This window comes from Salvelinus alpinus, chromosome 17 (assembly GCF_045679555.1).
Source record: "Salvelinus alpinus chromosome 17, SLU_Salpinus.1, whole genome shotgun sequence".
Classification (NCBI taxonomy): Eukaryota; Metazoa; Chordata; class Actinopteri; order Salmoniformes; family Salmonidae; genus Salvelinus; species Salvelinus alpinus.
This window is the reverse complement of record NC_092102.1, coordinates 28966231-28993383: the sequence shown is the minus strand read 5'-3', so window position 1 is coordinate 28993383 and position 27153 is coordinate 28966231. Positions and strand designations below refer to the sequence as shown.

General features: G+C 44.0%; 1 protein-coding gene across 3 annotated transcripts in view; it reads right to left on the bottom strand.

The window, feature by feature from the left end:
* Window positions 1-2335: 2335 nt before the first annotated feature.
* Window positions 2336-27153, bottom strand: part of LOC139542692 (DNA (cytosine-5)-methyltransferase 3B-like) — a 91293-nt gene continuing 66475 nt past the window's right edge. For all 3 annotated transcript variants that reach the window (XM_071348446.1, XM_071348444.1, XM_071348445.1), the window contains exons 16-22: window positions 26582-26727; window positions 20177-20267; window positions 18135-18283; window positions 17838-17923; window positions 17488-17557; window positions 6642-6760; window positions 2336-6080 (exon numbers count right to left, since the gene is read on the bottom strand). In XM_071348446.1, the coding sequence (XP_071204547.1) occupies window positions 5939-6080; window positions 6642-6760; window positions 17488-17557; window positions 17838-17923; window positions 18135-18283; window positions 20177-20267; window positions 26582-26727 (803 nt within the window). In that variant the 3' untranslated portion in view covers window positions 2336-5938. The remainder of the gene's footprint in view (window positions 6081-6641; window positions 6761-17487; window positions 17558-17837; window positions 17924-18134; window positions 18284-20176; window positions 20268-26581; window positions 26728-27153) is intronic.

The following is a 27153-nucleotide window of genomic DNA, read 5'->3' as shown; positions in this document are numbered from 1 at the left end:
AACAGCAAGCTAGCTAAATAGGACAAATTAGCTAGCAAGTGCAAGCTAACTAGCTCAATTGCCATAAATGTGTAATGCTTTTCGACCTGTCCCTAAATTAATATAAATGGTTCAGAGTTTGTTTTGATATTTGAACCTGCGTGTCATGATCGCGTTTGTTGTGGGGGTACAAAATACATTTATGCATGATGGCGCACGCGAGCAGCCGGTTTGGGTTCCATGTTAGACCACTGCGCCACTTGGGAGCCCAACTGCCTGAGTTACACCAGGAACGCACAATCCCTCCATCAGTGCTCAGACTGTCTGCAATACGCTGAGAGAGGCTGGACAGAGGGCTTGTAGGCCTGTTGTAAGGCAGGTCCTGACCAGAAATCACCGGCAACAACGTCGCCTATGGGCACAAACCCACCGTCGCTGGACCAGACAGGACTGGCAAAAAGTGCTCTTCACCGACGAGTCGTGGTTTTGTCTCACCAGGGGTGATGGTCGGATTCACGTTTATCGTCGAAGGAATGAGCGTTACACCGAGGCCTGTACTCTGGAGCTGGATCGATTTGGAGGTGGAGGGTGCGTCATGGTCTGGGGTGGTGTGTCACAGCATCATCAGACTGAGCTTGTTGTCATTGCAGGCAATTTCAACTCTGTGCGTTACAGAGAAGACATCCTCCTCCCTCATGTGGTACCCTTCCTGCAGGCTCATCCTGACATGACCCTCCAGCATGACAATGCCACCAGCCATACTGCTCGTTCTGTGCATGATTTCCTGCAAGACAGGAATGTCAGTGTTACTGCTATGGCCAGCTAAGAGCCCGGATCTCAATCCCATTGAGCAGGTCTGGGACCTGTTGGATCGGAGGGTGAGGGCCATTCCCCCCAGAAATGTCTGTAAACTTCCCCCCAGAAATGTCTGGAAACCCTTTCCACAGAGAACCCTCTGTGGAAAGGGTTCTACATGGAACCCAGAAGATTTCTACCTAGAACCAAAAAGGTTATACATGTACCTGGAATCAAAAAGTGATCTTCAAAGGGTTCTCATATGGGGACAGCCAAATAACCATTTTAGGTTCTAGATAGCACCTTTTTTCAATACAATGACATAAATATGTTACACTTATCAATCAAGAGCGCACCTTTTTGGTTGAAAGACTGAAGCAATTCCCGGCACTATGTTGGCGTCAAATGGTATTTTATGTCCTCCGGCTGAACATATTCAAGGTCGTTAATATTCTCCACTCCAACATTTGCCCTCAGATAAGCCGACAAAGATCTCACCATCTCGGTCTCCAACTCGGGCAGTTGGTGTTTAATTGCATCTTGAAGACCCTCCATCCTGACACTGGTTTAAGGAGAACACACTGAGTGATGCAGGGAAACAGAGAAACCTGACACTTTATAAACTGGTAGTGGGTAATAATTACTCAAACTATCTTCATTAACACACACATAATTAATCAAGAGAATCTGGTATAAAATGAACCCCGAGATCGACCAGTGCGTTACAGTGCGACTGATACACCCCAACAATAAAATTAACCTGTGATTCTCTGACCAGAATCAGTGAGATCTTTCCAAATATGTATCCGTCATCAATTTCTCCCATTACAACAAGGCCTTTAGTGTATGTTTTTACTTTGTATACAATTTTGAACATCTCTACAGTGCTTTGCTTTGTGAACACTTTTGACTGAAGAGGTCCCTGAATGGCGTTGTTAAATAATTGCTCCTCAAATTAATTAATGACACCAACAACTTCAATACTATGTGGAAACAATTGGCCGCTGCATAAGTAAGACTGGAGTAACTGGTGGCTCTCAGGCAAGTTTTCTGGCTCACTCCTTGAAGTAGGAGTGCTTGCTCTCAAACCTTGGTATCCACAAACGAATGAGTCACCCAAATTGCAGGATGAGGTCTGGGTAGTGTAACAAGTTGTGATGCTTTGGTGCAAGGGCACTCTACCCCACAAGCAAAACTGTAGTTCGCCACATTTTTTTTGTTGTTGCATGAGTAATGAATGCGGCGCCAAACATCTGTGGTGTGTGTGTGAGAGAGAGAAAGAGCGTTGTATCCCATAGTTGAAACCAAGACTGTTCTCAGGGCAGGTCTGGCGGTTTTGACCAGCAGAAGTTGCTTTTCTTAGCAGATACTACTGTAAAGAAATACAGTAAGTTAGTCATTTTTACAGGAGGCTTACAATTACAGTTAATAACAGTATTTTTCAGCATTATACCCATATGCAGTGCAATCTACAGCATTAATGCTGTAAAACACATTTAAGGTATTTTAAGGTGGATTCTACAATGTTTTACTGTTGAAATTACAAGGAAAACCAACATAGTAAAGAACATAATTAAAGCCATTTTTATTGAATAGAAGTAACATATATCGAGTACAAAGAAATACTTTCTTGCTGCCTTTCCAAACAGTACACAAGTACAAAAATAGGAGACAGATCTTTTTGAATAACTCCCTCTTCAAACACGTTTAGTTTAAAAACATTTGAATGCACAATGGAAGTACAGTATTATTGGAGAAAGTATTTTTCACAAAATATAAATCATATATATATATATATAAAAAGATGTTGCAAATCTAACATACAAAAAAGCCTATTGATTAATCTTGTTGTAAAACGCTTGATAAAATAATACATCACAAGCAAGCCTTATACAGTGCCTTCAGTAAGTATTCACACCCCTTGACTTTTTACACATTTTATCACTGGCCTACACACAATACCCCATAATGTCAATGTGGTATTATGTTTAATCAAATTAATTAAAATTGAAAAGCTGAAATCTCTTGAGTCATTAAGTATTGAACCCCTTAGCTAGGGCAAGCCAAAATAAGTTCAGGAATAAAAATGTGCTTACAAAAGGGACATTAAATATCCCTTTGAGCATGGTTAAGTTATTAATTACACTCTGGATGGTGTATCAATACACCCAGCCACTACAAAGATACAGGCATTCTTCCTAACTCAGTTGCCGCAGAGGAAGGAAAACTGAGGATGGATCAACAACATCGTAGTTACTCCATAATACTAACCTAATTGACAGCGTGAAACGAAGGAAGCCTGTACAGAATAAAAATATTCGAAAACATGCATCCTGTTTGCAACAAGGCACTAAAGTAACACTGCAAAAAATGTGGGCAAAGCAATACATTTTTGTCCTGAATACAAAACATTACTGAGTACCACTCTCCATATTTCCAAGCATAGTGGTGACTGCATCATCTTATGGGTATGCTTGTAATCGTTAAGGACTGGGGAGTTTTTCAGGATAAAAAAAAAAATCAACAGAATGGAGCTCAGCACAGGGAAAATCTGGTTCCGTCTGCTCTCCACCTATCAGCAGGACAATAACCTAAAACACAAAACCAAATCTACACTGGTTACTTGACAAGAAAATAACAAATATTCCTGAGTGGCCGAGTTACAGTTTTGACTTAAATTTACTTGCAAATATATGACAAGACACTGAAAATGGTTGTCTTGCAATGATCAACAACCAATTTGACAGAGCTTGAAGAACAAAAAATAATAATAATGAGCAAATGTTGCACAATCTAGATGTGGAAAGCTCTTAGAGACTTACCCAGAAATACTTACTGTAATCGCTGCCAAAGGTGCTTCTACAAAGTATTGACTCAGGGGTGTGAATACTTATGTAAATTGATTATTTCATTTTCAATAAATGTGCAAAAATGTCTAAAAACATGTTTTCCCTTTGTCATTATGGGGTATTATGTGTAGATGGGTAAGGAAAAAAATCGATTGAATCCATTTTGAATTCAGGCTGTAACACAACAGTATGTGGAATAAATCAAGGAGTATGAATAATTTCTTAAGGCACTGTATATATTGTGCTACTACTTCAGATTTTGTTTTAAGTAAGAAGAAGATCTGAGTATATAAAACAAAAAATGTTGAAGGTGTAGTTCTAAAAAGCCATTAAAATAATAGAAAAAACATTTTGAATATTCAAAATCAAAAGCATGACATTTATCAAAATTAAAAGGATACAGTGCTATTAATAAAGCATGTAAACATCTTGTGTATTTTGGTATCTTAGTAAAATAACCTTTGAAGTAAAGCAAGTGCTGGTTATGACATATAGTCAGTGTTTTACTAAAGTAAGCTCTTTGAACAGACTGCTAAAAGGCACCATGAACGAGTGAGTAGTACTCAGTAAAAAACAAATAACTGGCAGGTCTCCACTGTGAACATATGCTATGTAAAAAAAAATCCAGTATTTTAAAACTGCACAGCAAACTCTCCACATTAATTTACCAAAACAAAAAAGGGCTACAAAAGTAGCCAAAATGAGTAGACAAAATAAGTGTATATTGTACTTCAATCTGAAGTCCAGAGCACTTTAACAATGGTGAAGGATATCTATGCACCATACTGGGGTTTATCAACCACTTAAATTTACAGATTTAAAAATATAAATTTAAGATGACATTAGGACAATGAAACTCCCAAAGTCCAATCAAATATTTTTTAAATCTTGTAAACATTTTCATATATACAGTATAAAAATGAAGTATACCATTTCTATAAAACATTCCAGTGACTTTTTGTACAGATAGCCAAGATGGTTTTCAGATGCCCTGGATGATGAGGTAACTCTCACTTATATTTGGTGAAAGCAAAAACTAACTTCCAGTTAAAGAATATGGATACTTTAGAACAGTAGCACATGACAAATGTCAAAATGTCCAATATTGAGATGTCTTTACGTCTTTGTATTGATTTTACAGTACATTTTTTAATGTATTTTGGCATGGCTGAGAACGGAGCCTTCTTCATTCTGTCTCTCAGCTCGATTGGACATTTTTGTATTGATTCAAGTATTACGTCACATTGGCATTTGGGAGAAGAACATGTACATTTCCCAATGTTGACATCATGAAAATGAAACAAATGTCTACTCATTGATAAAGAGATCTATAAATTCTTATATAAAAGTTTCTCTAGTTTTAGAAAATCAGTGTGGCATAACTGCTTGAGGAATAAATTAGACATTTTACAGCATTTGGCAACCTTTTGACTATATGGAGTATCTCCCCCCACATCACATTGATTGAATCTCTATATAATCCTTATATAATGTTTCACACGTAATGTATAATATGTAGCCTATGGCAGGTGACCATATGACCCAATGTCTCATTATTATTATTTTTTTTACTGGATGTTTGTATATATAATTATAATTTGTTTTATTTTTTCTTTGTTACGCTCGTCTGTTACTGTCACTTTGTCCTATTGTTGTCTAATATCTTTTCACTTTTGTGAAAATACAAAAAATATGTCTGACTTTGTGATCACAACAAATCCACTCAAAGACAACATGAGGGGAAGTAATTTGTTAAGAAGTAAAAGCAGTGTATAAAGCCTTAAAACCCTAAAATAACACTTTGGCTTTTGCCTACCAGGGGATAACAAGATTGTCAATCAGAAGTGCCAATGCTAAGTTAGACAATCAGTGGTACTTTCCATGTCACTCTCAGACCAGCCTTTTGTTAAAAGGAAGGCTATAAAAGTAAGACCCTCAAATGGTCCCCTTATCAGTGCTGGTTTCGCTCAGTGAAAGGCAGGTCTGGCTCCTTCGATTTTTTTGTGTAGGGTATTTTTAGAGTGTTGGAAGAAAACATCATGGCTGAACGGAGAGGGGTGAGAGCGGAGTCACCATGTGTACCCGCACGATCTTGTGTCCTACTCCTCAGCCTCATGATTGGAGGAGGCCAAAGGGTGCAGATCTACACCTGCATTGCTTGCTGTTTGGGGTTTTAGGCTGGGTTTCTGTATAGCACTTTGTGACATCAGCTGATGTAAAAAGGGCTTTATAAATACATTTGATTTGCAGATCCTCCTCATGGGGTAGCAGTGGAGGGAGGTGTGGAACTACAGAGAGGTTGGTTAGGGAGGGCACTATTCACATGCAAAGTAGTCCTTCAGAGGGGCAAACAGGTGTCTGATGACAGGTACGCTCCAGGACCTGCCCAGAAGCTTCTGCCTGGCACCGCGGCCCATGTTGGACACATCTGTGTAGTGGACCGGGAAGCCAAAGATCCTGGAGGGAACAGAGAATTAGAACAGTTTCTAAACATGTGAGCGGCACAGTCTGAATAGAATTGTGGGTCTTGGTCTCACCCAATGATATTTATAAAACCTGGATTGCTAATGCTATGTATTAGCCAATGAGAGGCTTTGAAGCTACCGGTTGGCCATATTGGCACACCCTTTTAGGAGCAGTCCTCCATAGTAATACATGGAATTCTACAGTATTTTAATTAAATATTCTAAGGACAAAATTCTGTGTATTTAAGTTTTTTGTTTGTTGTAGAGGGGACAGTAACATTAGTACTCTATAAAATACATTAAGGAAAATGTTTTTATATTTTTAATAATTTTTTATTTTCATGTTTAGCTCACATAATATAATTTAAAAGCATACATGGTGTTTGTAATAGAATAAATGTGTCAAAAACGAATGTAGACATTAATAAAAGCATTTCTATAGCTTCCAAAATCTTTTTTTACAATTGAGGAGGAGTACCAAGATGGCTGTGCGTGGCTTCAATACAGCTCTTCCTGTTAGTCATCCAGTGTTTATACACATCATTGGTCTCACCTCTCCAGCTCAGTGCACCACAGGATGTCCTCTTTGCCATTCATCATGACGGGAAAGTGCTGGTCTTTGCCCTGCTTGATGGAGTTGGCGCGCGTGGTGATGGTGCGCACCTTTCCAAACTACAGGACATAGAAAATACACACTCATATTAACACTATACAGATGCGATCAAAATATTGGCCCTCTTGCTCGATTCACTATTTCTTCTAAAATAAGTGGAAATTACCAAGGCAGCAGCTACTCTTCCTGGGGTCCAGCAAAATTAAGGCAGTTATATAATTTTACATTAAGTGTGTGCCCTCAGGCCACTACTCTACTACCACATATCTACAATACAAAATCCATGTGTACGTGTGTGTATAGTGCGTATGTTATCAAGTGTGTGTATGCATGTGTCTGTGCCTGTGTTTGAGTCTCTTCCAGAGGTGTGGACACGAGTCACATGAATTGGACTCGAGTCAAACTCGAGTCAGAAATATGATGACTTGCAACCTGACTTTGACTTTAACACCAATGACTCGTGACTTAACTTGGACTTGAGCCTTTTGACTCGAACTCACTTGATACCCTCCCCAAGCCCAAATATAAAAAATGATGCTATTAAAAAAAAAAAGTGTGCAGCGCGCCAACTCTTCATTTAACAGATTAGTTTGAACTGGACAGCAGCCAATCAAATTGTGCCAGCTGAGAAAAAGTTGCACGTGGCAGTGCAGAGGAACGTCGGCGGGTGAATTCAGATGGAGCGCTTGGAAAGATGATACCCCAAATTATTATTTTCAGATATAAAGACAATGCTGTATCAACAAAAAACGGATTGCAACTTGCAAAACATGCAGGAAGAAAATTACACAAAGAACGGTAAGTCGTGGCTAATATAGCCTACAGCTATATAATTTATAACTTTGCTAGTGTAGCATGTAGGCTAACGTAACGCTAAATCAATGAGCCTCAACACAGTCAGTCAGTGCGAGAATGTGATCATTGTACCCAAGATTGAGCTACAACTGGCTAGGCAGTTGGTAGCCTAAATCCTGCCTGACTTTACACATTTGTGGCCTGCTGGAGGTTCCCCCAAGGTTGCTTAGCAGTTCAGACGTCTTTTTCTGTTCCGTATTGTTTGTGTCCTGTATATATATTTACACCTCTCTTCACTTATCTTTTATTTATTTTATTATCCAAGAACTCAACTACAAAAGCTTTCCTGCAAAAGCTTTCCTGCAACCCGCTTCACCAATTACTAAAAAGTAATATTTACCTCAAACTGAAAATCCATCGTGGAAGCCAGCCAGGGGCTAATTCAGAAGCTAGCCTGAAAGCTAACCAGTAGCTACTCCGATAGCTAGCCAGAAGCTAATCTGTAGCTGCCCCGAAATTAGCCGGTTTGCTGGCTAGCGTTGGTTTTCAGCTGCCCTCGTGTTGTGGTCATCAGCTATTCCTCTAGCTCGATAATCTACCGGCACTTTTGTGCAACGCGACTCGGACCGGAGCATTCCGGGACTTTTCTTCTCTCTCAGTTTCCCCGGATTCCAGCCGCAGGCTCTGGTCACTTGCACCTTGACTTCGCAGCTAGCTAGCTGCAAACCGTGTGACGATTGGCTTACGTCGACCCCGGAGCATACTCAAATCATCCTGGAGCTAGCCAGCTGAGGAGTTCCATCACCATCCGGACACGTTTCTTTTGTTGCTGCTGCAGATACGGAACCCCACCGGGCCTTCACGTCTGACTGCCGACGTTATCTGCCCGAGGGATTTATCCAACTGGCACCTCCGTCCCGACGTTACCTGAACGCTCACCTGAGGCCCGCTAATCGTTAGCTGTCTTATCGGCTGCTACCTGAATAAGCATACCGGACAACTATTATTTATTTTTATTTTTATTTTTTATTTATTTTTTTTCTCCTTGGGTCACTATATCTATTCTGCCAATTTGGATTGATCCCCTCTTCCACACGGAACCCCACTACACGGAACCCCACTAACTTACCGACGGAAACGCACGAGGTATCTACAAACAGACCTCCATCCCATGCTGCTACCGAGAGCCACATACCCGGCCAGCTGTCTGGATCGCCACGACCCCAACCAACCTCTACTCACTGGACCCTTATTGATCACCCGATTAAGCATGCCTCTCCTTAATGTAAATATGCCTTGTCCATTGCTGTTCTGGTTAATGTTTATTGGCTTATTTCACTGTAGAGATTCTAGCCCTGTTCACTATACCATATCCAACCTCTCAGTTCCACCACCCACATATGCGATGACATCACCTGGTTTCAATGATGTTTCTAGAGACAATATCTCTCTCATCATCACTCAATACCTAGGTCTACCTCCACTGTATTCACATCCTACCATACCTTTGTCTGTACATTATTCCTTTAAACTATTTTATCGCCCCCAGAAACCTCCTCTTACTCTCTGCTCCAGTAGCTCTAGGCGACCAATTCTCATAGCTTTTAGCCGTACCCTTATCCTACTCCTCCTCTGTTCCTCTGGTGATGTAGAGGTGAATCCAGGCCCTGCAGTACCTGGCTCCACTCCTATTCCCCAGGCGCTCTCTTTTGATGACTTCTGTAACCGTAATAGCCTTGGCTTCATGCATGTTAACATTAGAAGCCTCCTCCCTAAGTTTGTTTTGTTCACTGCTTTAGCACACTCTGCCAACCCGGATGTTTTAGCCGTGTCTGAATTCTGGCTTAGAAAGACCACCAAAAACTCAGATATTTTCATCCCCAATTACAAGATTTTCAGACAAGATAGAACGGCCAAAGGGGGCGGTGTTGCAATCTACTGCAAAGACTGCCTGCAGAGTTCTGTCTTACTATCCAGGTCTGTTCCCAAACAATTTGAACTTCTACTTTTAAAAATCCACCTCTCTAAAAACAAGTCTCTCACCGTTGCCGCCTGCTATAGACCACCCTCTGCCCCCAGCTGTGCTCTGGACACTATATGTGAACTGATTGCCCCCCATCTATCTTCAGAGTTCGTGCTGCTAGGCGACCTAAATTTGAACATGCTCAAAACCCCAGCCACCCTACAATCTAAGCTTGATGCCCTCAATCTCACACAAATTATCAATGAACCTACCAGGTACCACCCCAATTCCGTAAACTCGGGTACCCTCATAGATATCATCCTAACAAACTTGCCCTCCAAATACACCTCTGCTGTTTTCAACCAAGATCTCAGCGATCACTGCCTCATTGCCTGTATCCGTAATGGGTCAGCGGTCAAACGACCTCCACTCATCACTGTCAAACGCTCCCTGAAACACTTCAGCGAGCAGGCCTTTCTAATCGACCTGGCCGGGGTATCCTGGAAGGATATCGATCTCATCCCGTCAGTAGAGGATGCCTGGTCATTTTTTAAAAATGCCTTCCTCACCATCTTGAATAAGCATGCCCCATTCAAGAAATTTAGAACCAGGAACAGATATAGCCCTTGGTTCTCTCCTGACCTGACTGCCCTTAACCAACAGAAAAACATCCTATGGCGTTCTGCATTAGCATCGAACAGCCCCCGTGATATGCAACTTTTCAGGGAAGCCAGAAACCAATATACACAGGCAGTTAGAACAGCCAAGGCTAGCTTTTTCAAGCAGAAATTTGCTTCCTGCAACACAAATTCAAAAAAGTTCTGGGACACCGTAAAGTCCATGGAGAATAAGAACACCTCCTCCCAGCTTCCAACCGCTCTGAAGATAGGAAACACTGTCACCACCGACAAATCCACTATAATTGAGAATTTCAATAAGCATTTTTCCACGGCTGGCCATGCTTTCCATCTGGCTGCCCCTACCCCGGACAACAGCACTGCCCTCCCCTCTGCTACTCGCCCAAGCTTCCCCCATTTCTCTTTCTCCCAAATACAGTCAGCTGATGTCCTAAATGAGCTGCAAAATCTGGACCCTTACAAATCAGCCGGGCTAGATAATCTGGACCCTTTCTTTCTAAAACTAACTGCTGAAATTGTTGCCACCCCTATTACTAGCCTCTTCAACCTCTCTTTCGTGTCGTCCGAGATCCCCAAAGATTGGAAAGCAGCTGCGGTTATCCCCCTCTTCAAAGGGGGGGACACCCTTGACCCTAACTGCTACAGACCTATATCTATCCTACCCTGCCTTTCTAAGGTCTTCGAAAGCCAAGTCAACAAACAGATTACCGACCATTTCGAATCCCACCACACCTTCTCCGCTATGCAATCTGGTTTCAGAGCTGGTCATGGGTGCACCTCAGCCACGCTCAAGGTCATAAACGACATCGTAACCGCCATCGATAGGAAACAATACTGTGCAGCCGTATTCATTGACCTGGCCAAGGCTTTTGACTCTGTCAATCACCACATCCTCATTGGCAGACTCGACAGCCTTGGTTTCTCTAATGATTGCCTCGCCTGGTTCACCAACTACTTCTCTGATCGAGTTCAGTGTGTCAAATCGGAGGGTCTGTTGTCCGGGCCTCTGGCAGTCTCTATGGGGGTGCCACAGGGTTCAATTCTTGGACCGACTCTCTTCTCTGTATACATCAATGATGTCGCTCTTGCTGCTGGTGATTCTCTGATCCACCTCTACGCAGACGACACTATTCTGTATACTTCTGGCCCTTCTTTTGACACTGTGTTAACAACTCTCCAGGCGAGCTTCAATGCCATACAACTCTCCTTCCGTGGCCTCCAACTGCTCTTAAATACAAGTAAAACCAAATGCATGCTCTTCAACCGATCGCTGCCTGCCCCTGCCCGCCTGTCCAACATCACTACTTTGGACGGTTCTGACTTAGAATATGTGGACAACTACAAATACCTAGGTGTCTGGTTAGACTGTAAACTCTCCTTCCAGACTCACATCAAACATCTCCAATCCAAAGTCAAATCTAGAATTGGCTTCCTATTCCGCAACAAAGCATCCTTTACTCATGCTGCCAAACATACCCTTGTAAAACTGACCATCCTACCAATCCTCGACTTCGGTGATGTCATTTACAAAATAGCCTCCAAAACCCTACTCAATAAATTGGATGCAGTCTATCACAGTGCCATCCGTTTTGTCACCAAAGCCCCATATACTACCCACCACTGCGACCTGTACACTCTCGTTGGCTGGCCCTCGCTTCATACTCGTCGCCAAACCCACTGGTTCCAGGTCATCTACAAGACCCTGCTAGGTAAAGTCCCCCCTTATCTCTGCTCGCTGGTCACCATAGCAGCACCTATCTGTAGCACGCGCTCCAGCAGGTATATCTCTCTAGTCACCCCCAAAACCAATTCTTCCTTTGGACGCCTCTCCTTCCAGTTCTCTGCTGCCAATGACTGGAACGAACTACAAAAATCTCTGAAATTGGAAACACCTATCTCCCTCACTAGCTTTAAGCACCAGCTGTCAGAGCAGCTCATAGATTACTGCACCTGTACATAACCCATCTACAATTTAGCCCAAACAACTACCTCTTTACCTACTGTATTTATTTTATTAATTTATTTTGCTCCTTTGCACCCCATTATTTTCTGTCTCTACTTTGCACTTTCTTCCGCTGCAAACCAACCATTCCAGGGTTTTTTTTTAGTTTTATTTTACTTGCTGTGTTGTATTCACTTCACCTCCATGGCCTTTTATATTTTTATTTATTTATTTTATTTATTTATACATATATTTGTTTGCCTTCACCCCCTTATCTCACCTCACTTGCTCACATTGTATATAGACTTATTTTTTTTTCACTGTATTATTGACTATATGTTTGTTTTACTCCATGTGTAACTATGTGTTGTTGTATGTGTCGAACTGCTTTGCTTTATCTTGGCCAGGTCGCAATTGTAAATGAGAACGTGTTCTCAATTTGCCTACCTGGTTAAATAAAGGTTAAATAAATAAATAAAAATTTTTTTGCAGGGCTCTGGTAGTGCTCCTCCTGCTCAAAGGCGGAGGTAGCGGTCCTGCTGCTGGGTTGTTGCCCTCCTACGGCCTCCTCCACGTCTCCTGATGTACTGGCCTGTCTCCTGGTAGCGCCTCCATGCTCTGGACACTACGCTGACAGACACAGCAAACCTTCTTGCCACAGCTCGCATTGATGTGCCATCCTGGATGAGCTGCACTACCTGAGCCACTTGTGTGGGTTGTAGACTCTGTCTCATGCTACCACTAGAGTGAAAGCACCGCCAGCATTCAAGTGACCAAAACATCAGCCAGGAAGCATAGGAACTGAGAAGTGGTCTGTGTTCACCACCTGCAGAATCACTCCTTTATTGGGGGTGTCTGGCTAATTGCCTATAATTTCCACCTGTTGTCTATTCCGTTTGCACAACAGCATGTGAAATTTATTGTCAATCAGTGTTGCTTCCTAAGTGGACAGTTTGATTTCACAGAAGTGTGATTGACTTGGAGTTACAGTGTTCCCTTTATTTTTTTGAGCAGTGTACATATGAGATGAGTAATGTAGGGTATGTAAACATTATATTAAGTGGCATTGTTTAAAGTGGCTAGTGGTACATTTTACATAATTTCCATCAATTCCCATTATTAAAGTGGCTGGAGTTGAGTCAGTATGTTGGCAGCGGCCGCTAAATGTTAGTGGTGGCTGTTTAACAGTCTGATGGCCTTGAGATAGAAGCTGTTTTTCAGTCTCTCAGTACCTGCTTTGATGCACCTGTACTGACCTCACCTTCTGGATGATAGCGGGGTGAACAGGCAGTGGCTTGGGTGGTTGTTGTCCTTGATGATCTTTATGGCCTTCCTGTGACATCGGGTGGTGTAGGTGTCCTGGAGGGCAGGTAGTTTGCCCCCGGTGATGCGTTGTGCAGACCTCACTACCCTCTGGAGAGCCTTACGGTTGTGGGCGGAGCAGTTGCCGTACCAGGCGGTGATACAGCCCGACAGGATGCTCTCAATTGTGCATCTGTAGAAGTTTGTGAGTGCTTTTGGTGACAAGCCGAATTTCTTCAGCCTCCTGAGGTTGAAGAGGCGCTGCTGCGCCTTCTTCACAACGCTGTCTGTGTGGGTGGACCAATTCAGTTTGTCCGTGATGTGTACACCGAGGAACTTAAAACGTTCCACCTTCTCCACTACTGTCCCGTCGATGTGGATAGGGGGGTGCTCCCTCTGCTGTTTCCTGAAGTCCACAATCATCTCCTTTGTTTTGTTGACGTTGCGTGTGAGGTTATTTTCCTGACACCACACTCCGAGGGCCCTCACCTCCTCCCTGTAGGCCGTCTCGTCGTTGTTGGTAATCAAGCCTACCACTGTAGTGTCGTCCGCAAACTTGATGATTGAGTTGGAGGCGTGCATGGCCACGCAGTCGTGGGTGAACAGGGAGTACAGGAGAGGGCTCAGAACGCACCCTTGTGGGGCTCCGGTGTTGAGGATCAGCGGGGTGGAGATGTTACCTACCCTCACCACCTGGGGGCGGCCCGTCAGGAAGTCCAGGACCCAGTTGCACAGGGTGGGGTCGAGACCCAGGGTCTCGAGCTTGATGACGAGTTTGGAGGGTACTATGGTGGTAAATGCTGAGCTGTAGTCAATGAACAGCATTCTCACATAGGTATTCCTCTTGTCCTGATGGGTTAGGGCAGTATGCAGTGTGGTTGCGATTGCGTCGTCTGTGGACCTATTGGGTCGGTAAGCAAATTGGAGTGGGTCTAGGGTGTCAGGTAGGGTGGTGGTGATATGGTCCTTGACTAGTCTCTCAAAGCACTTCATGATGACGGAAGTGAGTGCTACGGGGCGGTAGTCGTTTAGCTCAGTTAGCTTAGCTTTCTTGGGAACAGGAACAATGGTGGCCCTCTTGAAGCATGTGGGAACAGCAGACTGGGATAAGGATTGATTGAATATGTCCTTAAACACACCAGCCAGCTGGTCTGCGCATGCTCTGAGGACGCGGCTGGGAATGCCGTCTGGGCCTGCAGCCTTGCGAGGGTTGACACGTTTAAATGTTTTACTCACCTCGGCTGCAGTGAAGGAGAGCCCGCAGGTTTTGGTAGTGGGCCGTGTCAGTGGCACTGTATTGTCCTCAAAGCGAGCAAAAAAGTTATTTAGCCTGTCTGGGAGCAAGACATCCTGGTCCGCGAAGGGGCTGGTTTTCGTTTTGTAATCCGTGATTGACTGTAGACCCTGCCACATACCTCTTGTGTCTGAGCTGTTGAATTGCGACTCTACTTTGTCTCTATACTGGGAGTTAGCTTGTTTGATTGCCTTGGAGAGAATAGCTACACTGTTTGTATTCGGTCATGTTTCCGGTCACCTTGCCCTGGTTAAAAGCAGTGGTTCGTGCTTTCAGTTTCACGCGAATGCTGCCATCAATCCACGGTTTCTGGTTTGGGAATGTTTTAATCGTTGCTGTGGGTACGACATCGTCAATGCACTTTCTAATGAACTCGCTCACCGAATCAGTGTATTCGTCAATATTGTTGTTGGACGCAATGCGGAACATATCCCAATCCACGTGATCGAAGCAGTCTTGAAGCGTGGAATCAGATTGGTCGGACCAGCGTTGAACAGACCTGAGCGAGGGAGCTTGTTGTTTTAGTTTCTGTTTGTAGGCTGGAAGCAACAAAATGGAGTCGTGGTCAGCTTTTCCGAAAGGAGGGCGGGGGAGGATCTTATATGCGTCGCGGATGTTAGTATAACAATGATCCAAGGTTACACCAGCCCTGGTAGCACAATCGACATGCTGATAGAATTTAGGGAGTTTTGTTTTCAGATTAGCCTTGTTAAAATCCCCAGCTACGATGAATGCAGCCTCAGGGTGTGTGGTTTCCAGTTAACAAAGAGTCAGATAAAGTTCGTTCAGGGCCATCGATGTGTCTGCTTGGGGGGGAATATATACGGCTGTGATTATAATCGAAGAGAATTCCCTTGGTAGATAATGCGGTCGACATTTGATTGTGAGGAATTCTAGATCAGGTGAACAGAATGACTTAAGTTCCTGTATGTTGTTATGATCACACCACGTCTCGTTAATCATAAGGCATACACCCCCGCCCCTCTTCTTACCAGAAAGATGTTTGTTTCTGTCGGCGCGATGCGTGAAGAAACCAGCTGGCTGCACCGACTCCGTTAGCGTCTCTTGAGTGAGCCATGTTTCCGTGAAGCAGAGAACGTTACAATCTCTGATGTCTCTCTGGAATGTTACCCTTGCTCGGATTTCATCAACTTTATTGTCAAGAGACTGGACATTGGCGAGTAGTATGCTAGGGAGTGGAGCCCGATGTGCCCGTCTCCGAAGCCTGACCAGGAGACCGCTTCGTTTGCCCCTTTTACGGCGTCGCTTAGGGTCGCCGGCTGGGATCAGATCCATTGTATTGGGTGGAAGGCAAAACACTGGATCCGCTTCGGGAAAGTCATATTCCTGGTTGTAACGATGGTGAGTTGACGTTGCTCTTATATTCAGTAGTTCCTCCCAACTGTATGTAATGAAACCTAAGATTACCTGGGGTACCAATGTAAGGAATAACACATAAAAAAACAAAATACTGCATATTTTCATAGGAACGCGAAGCGAGGCGGCCATCTCGGTCGGCGCCGGCACCATGTGCAATGCCAAGCGTCGGCTGGAGTGGTGTAAAGCTCGCTGCCATTGGACTCATCACGCTTCCCCATCTGGCAGTCCGACGGACGAATCTGGGTTTGGCGAATGCCAGGAAAACGGACCTTCCTCAATGCATAGTGCCAACTGTAAAGTTTGGTGGTGGAGGAATAATCGTCTAGGGCTGTTTTTCATGGTTTGGGCTTGGCCCCTTAGTTCCAATGAAGGGAAATCTTAACGCTACAACATACAATGACATTGTAGACGATTCTGTGCTTCCAACTCTGTGGCAACAGTTTGGGGAAGGCACTTTCCTGTTTCAGCATGACAATGCCCCAGTGCACAAAGCGAGGTCCATACAGGAATGGTTTGTTGAGATTGGTGTTGAAGAACTTGACTGGCCTGCACAGAGCCGTGACCTCAATCAACCCCATCAAACACCTTTGGGATGAATTGGAATGCCGACTGCGAGCCAGGCCTAATCGCCCAACATCAGTGCCCGATCTCACTAATGCTCTTGTGGCTGAATGGAAGCAAGTCCCCGCAGCAATGTTCCAACATCTAATGGAAAGCCTTCCCAGAAGAGTAGATGTGGTTAGTGTAGCAAAGGGGGGACCAACTGCATATTATTGCCCATGATTTTGGAATGAGATGTTTGACGAGCAGGTGTCCACATACTTTTGGTCATGTAGTGTGTGTTTTCTGTGGGATATTGTGAAATATACACTCAGTGGCCAGTTTATTGGCTACACCATCCCATTCACGAAAATGGTTAATGTGGCCGTGGCTTGCTATATAAAGCAGGCAGACAGGCATCGAGACATTCAGTTACTGTTCGATTGAACGTTAGAATGGGCAAAACGAGTGACCTAAGCAACTTTGAGCGTGGTATGATCGTCTATGCCAGGCGTGCCGGATCCAGTATCTCAGAAACGGCCAGCCTCCTGGGCTTTCATGTACGACAGGAGTTACCAAGAATGGTGCTACAAACAAAAAACATCCAGTCAGCGGGCCAAAACCGCTAATTGATGAAAGGTCGAAGGAGAATGGCAAGAATCGTGGTATCAACGGTAGAGGCTGGTGGTGGTGGTGTAATGTTGTTGGGAATGTTTTACTGGCACACGCTGGGTCCCTTAATACCAATTGAGCAACATGTCAATGTTCCGGAGAATTCAGGCAGTTCTCGAGGCCAAGGGGGGTCCCATCCGGTACTAGATGGGGGTACCTTATAAACTGGCCACTGAGTGTATATTGTAATATACTGAAATAAAACCACTTATTGATTTTTGACCAGTTCCACTGAGTGAAGAAAAGGTAGATAGTGTTACCTTAGCCACACGGCCATGATCCAGACAGTCCTGTAGCTCTAGCTTGTCCATCCCAGATGCACACCGAGGCCTGGCACATGAACAATGGGAATGTGATATGGAATACGCCAAGAGATATCCATAAATGGCCACTTATTTTACGGTACTGTTTCCACTAGATTTCAATTGGTAACAATGTGTACTTTCTGGCATTTATTTCAACACAATTGACAACTACCAAAGTAAAAGTAATTCATAAGATATAACTGTGTAGTTATGCAATTAGGTCATTTTTGTATTGTAAATTAAAAACAGGAATATGAAAGATTGTGTTATTATAGGAAAACAAGTAGACTGTGGGCATCACACACCTGTTCATCCCTGGTAGGTTGCCCCAGAAGTACCTAGCCCTGTGAGCCGCAGACACCTCAATGGCATCGATCATCACTGGATTGCACTGTCGGACACGGACACACACACAGGTAGGTGTTTCATTTAACATACCACAGCTATCTATCATGGGTTATACATTTTCACTCTTCACAACGCCGTTGTGAGTCCGCAACGACATATAAAGACTACAACAACTTTTGAAACGCTCTAATGAAGTAATGCCAAAGACCTCAGATTGTCACCTGTATTGTATTGATATTGTGGATATAACAAACCTCGAGGAAACGAGAGATGTCCCTCTTGTCGTTGACGCCCATGGCGACCACGTTCTCGAACATCCAGAAGAATGGGCGGTCCTCGCCCTCCTTGGGCTTGGCCTCACTCAGCAGGCGGTAGAACTCAAAGAACAACCTCCCTGTGCCCTCTGGACAGACAGACGAGGGATGAGGAGAACACGTTAGGAGATTTTTAATACAGTCGACTGAATAATAATACACTGCTCAAAAAAATAAAGGGAACACTAAAATAACACATCCTAGATCTGAATGAATGAAATATTCTTATTAAATACTTTATTCTTTACATAGTTGAATGTGCTGACAACAAAATCACACAAATTATCAATGGAAATCAAATTTATCAACCCATGGAGGTCTGGATTTGGAGTCACACTCAAAATTAAAGTGGAAAACCACACTACAGGCTGATCCAACTTTGATGTAATGTCCTTAAAACAAGTCAAAATGAGGCTCAGTAGTGTGTGGCTTCCACATGCCTGTATGACCTCCCTACAAAGCCTGGGCATGCTCCTGATGAGGTGGCGGATGGTCTCCTGAGGGATCTCCTCCCAGACCTGGACTAAAGCATCCGCCAACTCCTGGACAGTCTGTGGTGCAACGTGGAGTTGGTGGATGGAGCGAGACATGATGTCCCAGATGTGCTCAATTGGATTCAGGTCTGGGGAACGGGCGGGCCAGTCCATAGCATCAATGCCTTCCTCTTGCAGGAACTGCTGACACACTCCAGCCACATGAGGTCTAGCATTGTCTTGCATTAGGAGGAACCCAGGGCCAACCGCACCAGCATATGGTCTCACAAGGGGTCTGAGGATCTCATCTCGGTAACTAATGGCAGTCAGGCTACCTCTGGCGAGCCCATGGAGGGCTGTGCGGCCCCCCAAAGAAATTCCACCCCACACCATGACTGACCCACCGCCAAACCGGTCATGCTGGAGGATGTTGCAGGCAGCAGAACGTTCTCCACGGCGTCTCCAGACTGTCACGTCTGTCACATGTGCTCAGTGGGAACCTGCTTTCATCTGTGAAGAGCACAGGGCGCCAGTGGCGAATTTGCCAATCTTGGTGTTCTCTGGCAAATGCCAAACGTCCTGCACGGTGTTGGGCTGTAAGCACAACCCCCACCTGTGGACGTCGGGCCCTCGTACCACCCTCATGGAGTCTGTTTCTGACCGTTTGAGCAGACACATGCACATTTGTGGCCTGCTGGAGGTCATTTTGCAGGGCTCTGGCAGTGCTCCTCCTTGCACAAAGGCGGAGGTAGCGGTCCTGCTGCTGGGTTGTTGCCCTCCTACGGCCTCCTCCACGTCTCCTGATGTACTGGCATGTCTCCTGGTAGCGCCTCCATGCTCTGGACACTACGCTGACAGACACAGCAAACCTTCTTGCCACAGCTCGCATTGATGTGCCATCCTGGATGAGCTGCACTACCTGAGCCACTTGTGTGGGTTGTAGACTCCGTCTCATGCTACCACTAGAGTGAAAGCACCGCCAGCATTCAAAAGTGACCAAAACATCAGCCAGGAAGCATAGGAACTGAGAAGTTGTCTGTGGTCATCACCTGCAGAACCACTCCTTTATTGGGGGTGTCTTGCTAATTGCCTATAATTTCCACCTGTTGTCTATTCCATTTACACAACAGCATGTGAAATTTATTGTCAATCAGTGTTGCTTCCTAAGTGGACAGTTTGATTTCACAGAAGTGTGATTGACTTGGAGATACATTGTGTTGTTTAAGTGTTCCCTTTATTTTTTTGAGCAGTATATATATCAATTGCAAATATCTCTTTGATTGTTGTACCTTCAATGTATATGGAAAACAAGGTATAAGTTTATACTGTGCATATAAGAGGGAATGTATAGAAATTACATTTGATAAGAACTAATTCCCTGCCATTTCAGCCTGTAACACTTGGCATGGATTTTATAGAGTGTAATTGGAGTGAAGTGAAGCATGCTTCGTAACACATTTATTGAAGTTTGATTAAGATTAATTGATCATTTTTTATGAAGTTTCTTACCGTACAGTCCCTTCCTGGCGGGGTTGACGATAGATAGGTCGTTACAGGGGCTTCCTCCGATCACCAGGTCAAATGGGCCCCACTCTTCTATCTGTGTGAGATAACAGCACCACCTATTGTCAGACTGAGTGTAACAAGTCAATGCCCCAACATTCTCATTCCCAATCCCCTCTACTCTATCCCTACATAGCGTCACCTCCCCATCCATATGACCAAACAACCCCAACATAGGATAGTATATAACCCCCACTGGAATCTCCAATTACATTGAATGAACTACAGGACAAAATACAAACCCTTCAACCCAAAAATGCCTGTGGTGTTGATGGATTTCTAAATGAAATGATCAAATATACAGACCACAAATTCCAATTGGCTATACTAAAAACTTTAACATAATCCTCAGCTCTGGCATCTTCCCCAATATTTGGAACCAAGGACTGATCACCCCATCCACAAAAGTGGAGACAAATTTGACCCCAATAACTACCGTGGGATATGCGTCAACAGCAACCTTGGGGAAAACCTTCTGCATTATCATTAACAGCAGACACTTACATTTTCTGTACTGAGCAAATGTCATATTGTCTTTTTACTAAATTAACATACGACAGACCACATATTCATCCTGGACACCCTTACTAACAAACAAACAAAAACAACGTTTTCAATTGCTTTGTTGATTTCATAAAAGCTTTTGACTCAATTTGGCATGAGGGTCTCCTATACAAATTGATGGAAAGCGCTGTTGGAGAACATTATAAAATCCATGTAGACAAACAACAAGTGTGCAGATAAAATGGACAAAAAAAACACACCTTTTTTTCCACAGGGCCGTGAGGTGAGACAGGGAGACAGTTTGAGCCCCACCCTCTTCAACATATATCAACAAATTGACGAGGGCACTAGAACAGTCTGCAGCACCCGACCTCACCCAACTAGAATCTGTTTTCTGATGATCTGGTACTTCTGTCCCCAACCAAGGAGGGCCTAAAGCAGCACTTAGATCTTCTCCACAGATTCTGTCAGACCTGGGCCCTGAGATTAAATGTTCCAAAAAAGTTCCACGAATACAAATTCCATCTAGACACCGTTGCCCAAGAGCACACAAAAACAGCACCTTTCACAAAGCTGTGAACGATCTGAAAGAAAAGGCAAGAAGGGCCTTCTAAGCCATCAAATGGAACATAAAATTCAACATCCCAACTAGGATCTGGCTAAAAATACTTGAATCAGTTTATTTTCCCTTTTGTACTTTAACTATTTTCACATTGTTACAACACTGTACATATGTACAATATGTATGGCATTATAATGGCGCCGGAGAAGAAGGCAGACGTTTTACGTGTACCCAACCGATTGTTTTTTTGCTCGTTTATTAGCGTCTTTTGTAACTTATTTTTTAAACTTATTTTGTACATAATGTTGCCGCTACCGTCTAGTATGACTGAAAATAACTTCTGGACATCAGGACTGCCATTCCTCATCACGGACTGGCAGAATCCTTTATTTCCTTTAACGAGTCTGACGAGCCCGACGCGAACGATATACGGCTTTCTCGGGAACCGGCCAAGATCCTCGTGATTTCCATGAAGAGGAGGCGGATAAAAAAGGGCCAGAGGGCGGGCTGCCTTCTGAGAATTCTTAGGCGATCAAATAAAGCCCCACTTCCTTCCATTCTGCTAGCAAACGCGCAATTTTTATTTTATTTATTTATTTCACCTTTATTTAACCAGGTAGGCAAGTTGAGAACAAGTTCTCATTTACAACTGCGACCTGGCCAAGATAAAGCAAAGCAGTTCGACACATATAACAGAGTTACACATGGAGTAAAACAAACATACAGTCAATAATACAGTAGAAAAATAAGTCTATATACAATGTGAGCAAATGAGGTGAGAAGGGAGGTAAAGGCAATAAATAGGCCATGGTGGCGAAGTAAATACAATATAGCAATTAAAACACTGGAATGGTAGATTTGACAGTAGATGAGTGTGCAAAGTAGAAATACTGGGGTGCAAAGGAGCAAAATAAATAAATAAATAAATACAGTAAGGGAAGAGGTAGTTGTTTGGGCTATTTATAGATGGGCTATGTACAGGTGCAGTGATCTGTGAGCTGCTCTGACAGCTGGTGCTTAAAGCTAGTGAGGGAGATAAGTGTTTCCAGTTTCAGAGATTTTTGTAGTTCGTTCCAGTCATTGGCAGCAGAGAACTGGAAGGAGAGGCGGCCAATGGAGGAATTGGCTTTGGGGGTGACCTGAGAGATATACCTGCTGGAACGCGTGCTACGGCAATCTTTGGAGAATAAAATCAAATACCTACGCGCAAGATTAAACTACCAACAGGACATTCGAAACTGTAATATCTTATGCTTCACAGAGTTGTGGCTGAACGACGACACTATCAACATAGATGGCTGGTTATACGCTGTACCGGCAGGATAGAACAGCGGCGTCTGGTAAGATAAGGGGCGGTGGACTATGTATTTTTGTAAATAACAGCTGGTGCACGATATCTAAGGAAGTCTCATGATAAGCTGTACACCACACTATCTACCTAGAGAGTTTTCATCTGTATTTTTCATAGCTGTTTACATACCACCACAGTCAGAGGCTGGCACTAAGACAGCATTGAATGAGCTGTATTTCTGCCATAAGCAAACAAGAAAACGCTCACCCAAAGACGGCGCTCCTAGTAGCCAGGGACTTTAATGCAGAAAAACTTAAATCTGTTTTTTCAAAATTTCTATCAGCTGGTTAAATGTGCAACCAGAGGAAAAATAAACTCTGGACCACCTTTACTCCACACACAGAGACGCATACAAAGCTCTCCCTCACCCTCCATTTGGAAAATCTGACCATAATTCTATCCTCCTGATTCCTGCTTACAAGCAAAAATTAGAGGAGATGCTAAGCTACAAGACTGTTTTGCTAGCACAGACTGGAATATGTTCCAGGATTCCTCTGATGGCATTGAGGAGTACACCACATCAGTCATTGGCTTCATCAATAAGTGCATCGATGACGTCGACCCCACAGTGACCATACGTACATACCCCAACCAGAAGCCATGAATTACAGACAACATCCGCACTAAGCTTAAGGCTAGAGCTGCCGCTTTCAAGGAGCGGGACTCTAACCCGGAAGCTTATAAGAAATCATGCTATGCCCCCCGACGAACGATCAAACAGGTAAAGAGTCAATACAGGACTAAGATCGAATCGTACTACACCGGCTCTGACGCTTGTCGGATGTGGCAGGGCTTGCAAACCATTAGACTACAAAAGGGAAGCACAGCCGAGAGCTGCCCAGTGACACGAGCCTACCAGACGAGCTAAACTACTTCTATGCTCGCTTCGAGGCAAATAACACTGAAACATGCATGAGAGCACCAGCTGTTCCGGAAGACTGTGTGATCACGCTCTCCGCAGCCGATGTGAGTAAGGTCAACATTCACAAGGCTGCAGGGCCAGATGGATTACCAGGACGTGTACTGCGAGCATGCGCTGACCAACTGGCAAGTGTCTTCACTGACATTTTTAACCTCATCCTGTCCGAGTCTGTAATACCAACATGTTTTAAACAGACCACCATAGTGCCTGTGTCCAAGAACACTAAGGTAACCTGCCTAAATGACTACCGACAAGTAGCACTCACGTCTGTAGACATGAAGTGCTTTGAAAGGCTGGTCATGGCTCACATCAACACCATTATCCCAGAAACCCTAGACCCACTCCAATTTGCATACTGCCCCAGCAGATCCACAGATGATGCAATCTCTATTGCACTCCACAATGCCCTTCCCACCTGGATAAAAGGAACACCTATTTGAGAATGCTGTTCATTGACTACAGCTCAGCGTTCAACACCATAGTGCCCTCAAAGCTCATCAATAAGCTAAGGACCCTGGGACTAAACACCTCCCTCTGCAACTGGATCCTGGACTTCCTGACGGGCCACCCCAGGTGGTAAGGGTAGGTAACAACACATCCGCCATGCTGATCCTCAACACAATGGCCCCTCAGGGGTGCTTGCTCAGTCCCCTACTGTACTCCCTGTTAGGCACGACTCCAACACCATCATTAAGTTTGCCGATGACAACAGTGGTAGGCCTGATCACCGATAACGACAAGACAGCCTATAGGGAGGAGGTCAGAGACCTGGCCATGTGGTGCCAAGACAACAACCTCTCCCTCAACGTGGTCAAGACAAAGGAGAGGATTGTGGACTACAGGAAAAAGAGGACCGAGCACACCCGCATTCTCATTTACGGGGCCGTGGGGCAGGTTGAGAGCTTCAAGTTCCTTGGTGTCCACATCAACAACAAACTAACATGGTCCAAACACACCAAGATAGTCGTGAAGAGGGCAAGACAAAACCTATTTCCCCTCAGGAAACTGAAAAGATTAGGCATTGGTCCTCAGATCCTCAAAAGGTTCTACAGCTGCACCATCGAGAGCATCCTGACTAGAGGTCGACCGATTATGATTTTTCAACGCCGATACCGATTATTGGAGGACCAAAAAAAGCCGATACCGATTAAAATCGGCAGATTTTTGTTGTTGTTGTAATAATGACAATTACAACAATACTGAATGAACACTTATTTTAACTTAATACATCAATAAAATCAATTTAGCCTCAAATAAATAATGAAACATGTTCAATTTGGTTTAAATAATGCAAAAACAAAAAGTGTTGGAGAAGAAAGTAAAAGTGCAATATGTGCCATGTAAGAAAGCTAACGTTTAAGTTCCTTGCTCAGAACATGAGAACATATGAAAGCTGGTGGTTCCTTTTAACATGAGTATTCAATATTCCCAGGTAAGAAGTTTTAGGTTGTAGTTATTATAGGAATTATAGGACTATTTCTCTCTATACGATTTGTATTTCATATACCTTTGACTATTGGATGTTCTTATAGGCACTTTAGTATTGCCAGTGTAACAGTATAGCTTCCATCCCTCTCCTCGACGCTACCTGGGCTCGAACCAGGAACACATCGACAACAGCCACCCTCGAAGCAGCGTTACCCATGCAGAGCAAGGGGAACAACTACTCCAAGTCTCAGAGCGAGTGACGTTTGAAACGTTATTAGCGTGCACCACGCTAACTAGCTAGCCATTTCACAACGGTTACACCAGCCTAATCTCGGGAGTTGATAGGCTTGAATTCATAAACAGCAGAGCTGCTGGCAAAACGCATGAAAGTGCTGTTTGAATGAATGCCTGCTGGTGCCTACCATCGCTCAGTCAGACTGCTCTATCAAATCATAAGACTTAATTATAACATAACACACAGAAATACGAGCCTTAGGACATTAATATGGTTGAATCCGGAAACTATCATCTCGAAAACAAAACATTTATTCTTTCAGTGAAATACGGAACCGTTCGAGAGAGAGAGAGAGGTGCTACTGTGCTTCTGAGACTCTTACGCAACTTCGAGGGGGGGATGGGGGCATTGACTACCTACTGCCTAAGGGTTATGTGAGAGGGGTTGTAGGTTCTTCGGGCCCAGACCTTCTTTGAGGAGTGCTCTGAATCATTGACAACGGGATGAATGAGTTCTGGGGGATTTACTCTGACAAGAGGCTGTGCTTTGTCCTCTAACCCAGATGACGTCAAGGACTCGCATGCGACCCGGCAGCGCGCCCCTCTCTGCCACTGTGGCGGAGCTATGTGTTTAGGTTTGACTTGGGAGTAGAGGGGGAAGTTGTGTTTTGTTATGAACAGGGATGAAAGCTGGGTGGATCAAGGTTTGTGTGGTTAATGTTGTGTGTTGGTGTATTGTGTGTGTGTGTGTGTATTGTGTGTGTGTGTGTGTGTATTGTGTGTGTGTGTGGTGTTGAAGCACTCAAAAGAGCCCTCAAGAGCCCATGCGTCTGTATATGTTTAATTGTGGATCCACAAAGTAGGGCAGGGGAGCATTCACTATAACAGGTGAGGCTCTTTAAGCTATAATAAGGTACTAGTGTCCTGTCTGGACAGGCAATAGCCCACAGAAAAAGCAGTAAACGGGTGTGTCATGTATGTGCAAATGTTTGCATTTCGAAAGACACTGAGGACTACTCCATGAGACATAAAGGCACTAGTCCTTGGCAATTTATTCCCATATGATAAATAATATGAATAATGTAGACCAGTTCAGTTGATAATCCTCATATGTTGAATAAAGAGAAGGACTAGAAAGAAATGTTTCATGAAGCACCTGCTTTACACAACAACAAAATCAGTCATTGGGGAAGGGATTGGATTTTTGCTATAGAGACAAACTTTGTACTCTACTATCCCCTCTCACTCCTCCCTCTATTTGACTTGACTCAGATTAAGTTTGCTCTGCCCATCCATTTGTCAGTAATGCGAAGAGAAAGAGAGACAGGGAAAGAGATGTGTTCTGCTTACATTTTTTCTGGTGATGTTGCGCACGTCATGCACGTACTGGATTCTTCCTTCATGTCGGACGACCCCCACCGATATGGAATCCTCACACACCTCTGATGCAATATAATGGTCCACTTTGAATCCTAGGTCTCGTAGCACTAAGTAGCCTAGACACATGCACCCACACATGGAAATATACGGTATCAGTCAAAGGTTCACACACCTACTCATTCAAGCGTTTTTCTACATTGTAGAATAATAGTGAAGATATCAAAACTATGAAATAACACACATGGAATTATGTAGTAACCAAAAATGTGTTTGATAAATCAAAATATATTTTGATTTGAGGTAATTCAAAGTAGCCACCCTTTGCCTTGATGAAGGCTTTGCACACTCTTGGCATTGCACACAACTTGCAAGCACCCGGCCCGACACAAGGAGTCGCTAGAGCGCAATGGGACAAGGAAATCCCAGCCGGCCAAACCCTCCCTTAATCTGGACGACGCTGGGCCAATTGTGCGCCGCCTCACTGGTTTCCCGGTCACAGCCGGCTGTGACACAGCCTGGGATCGAACCCGGGTCTGTAGTGA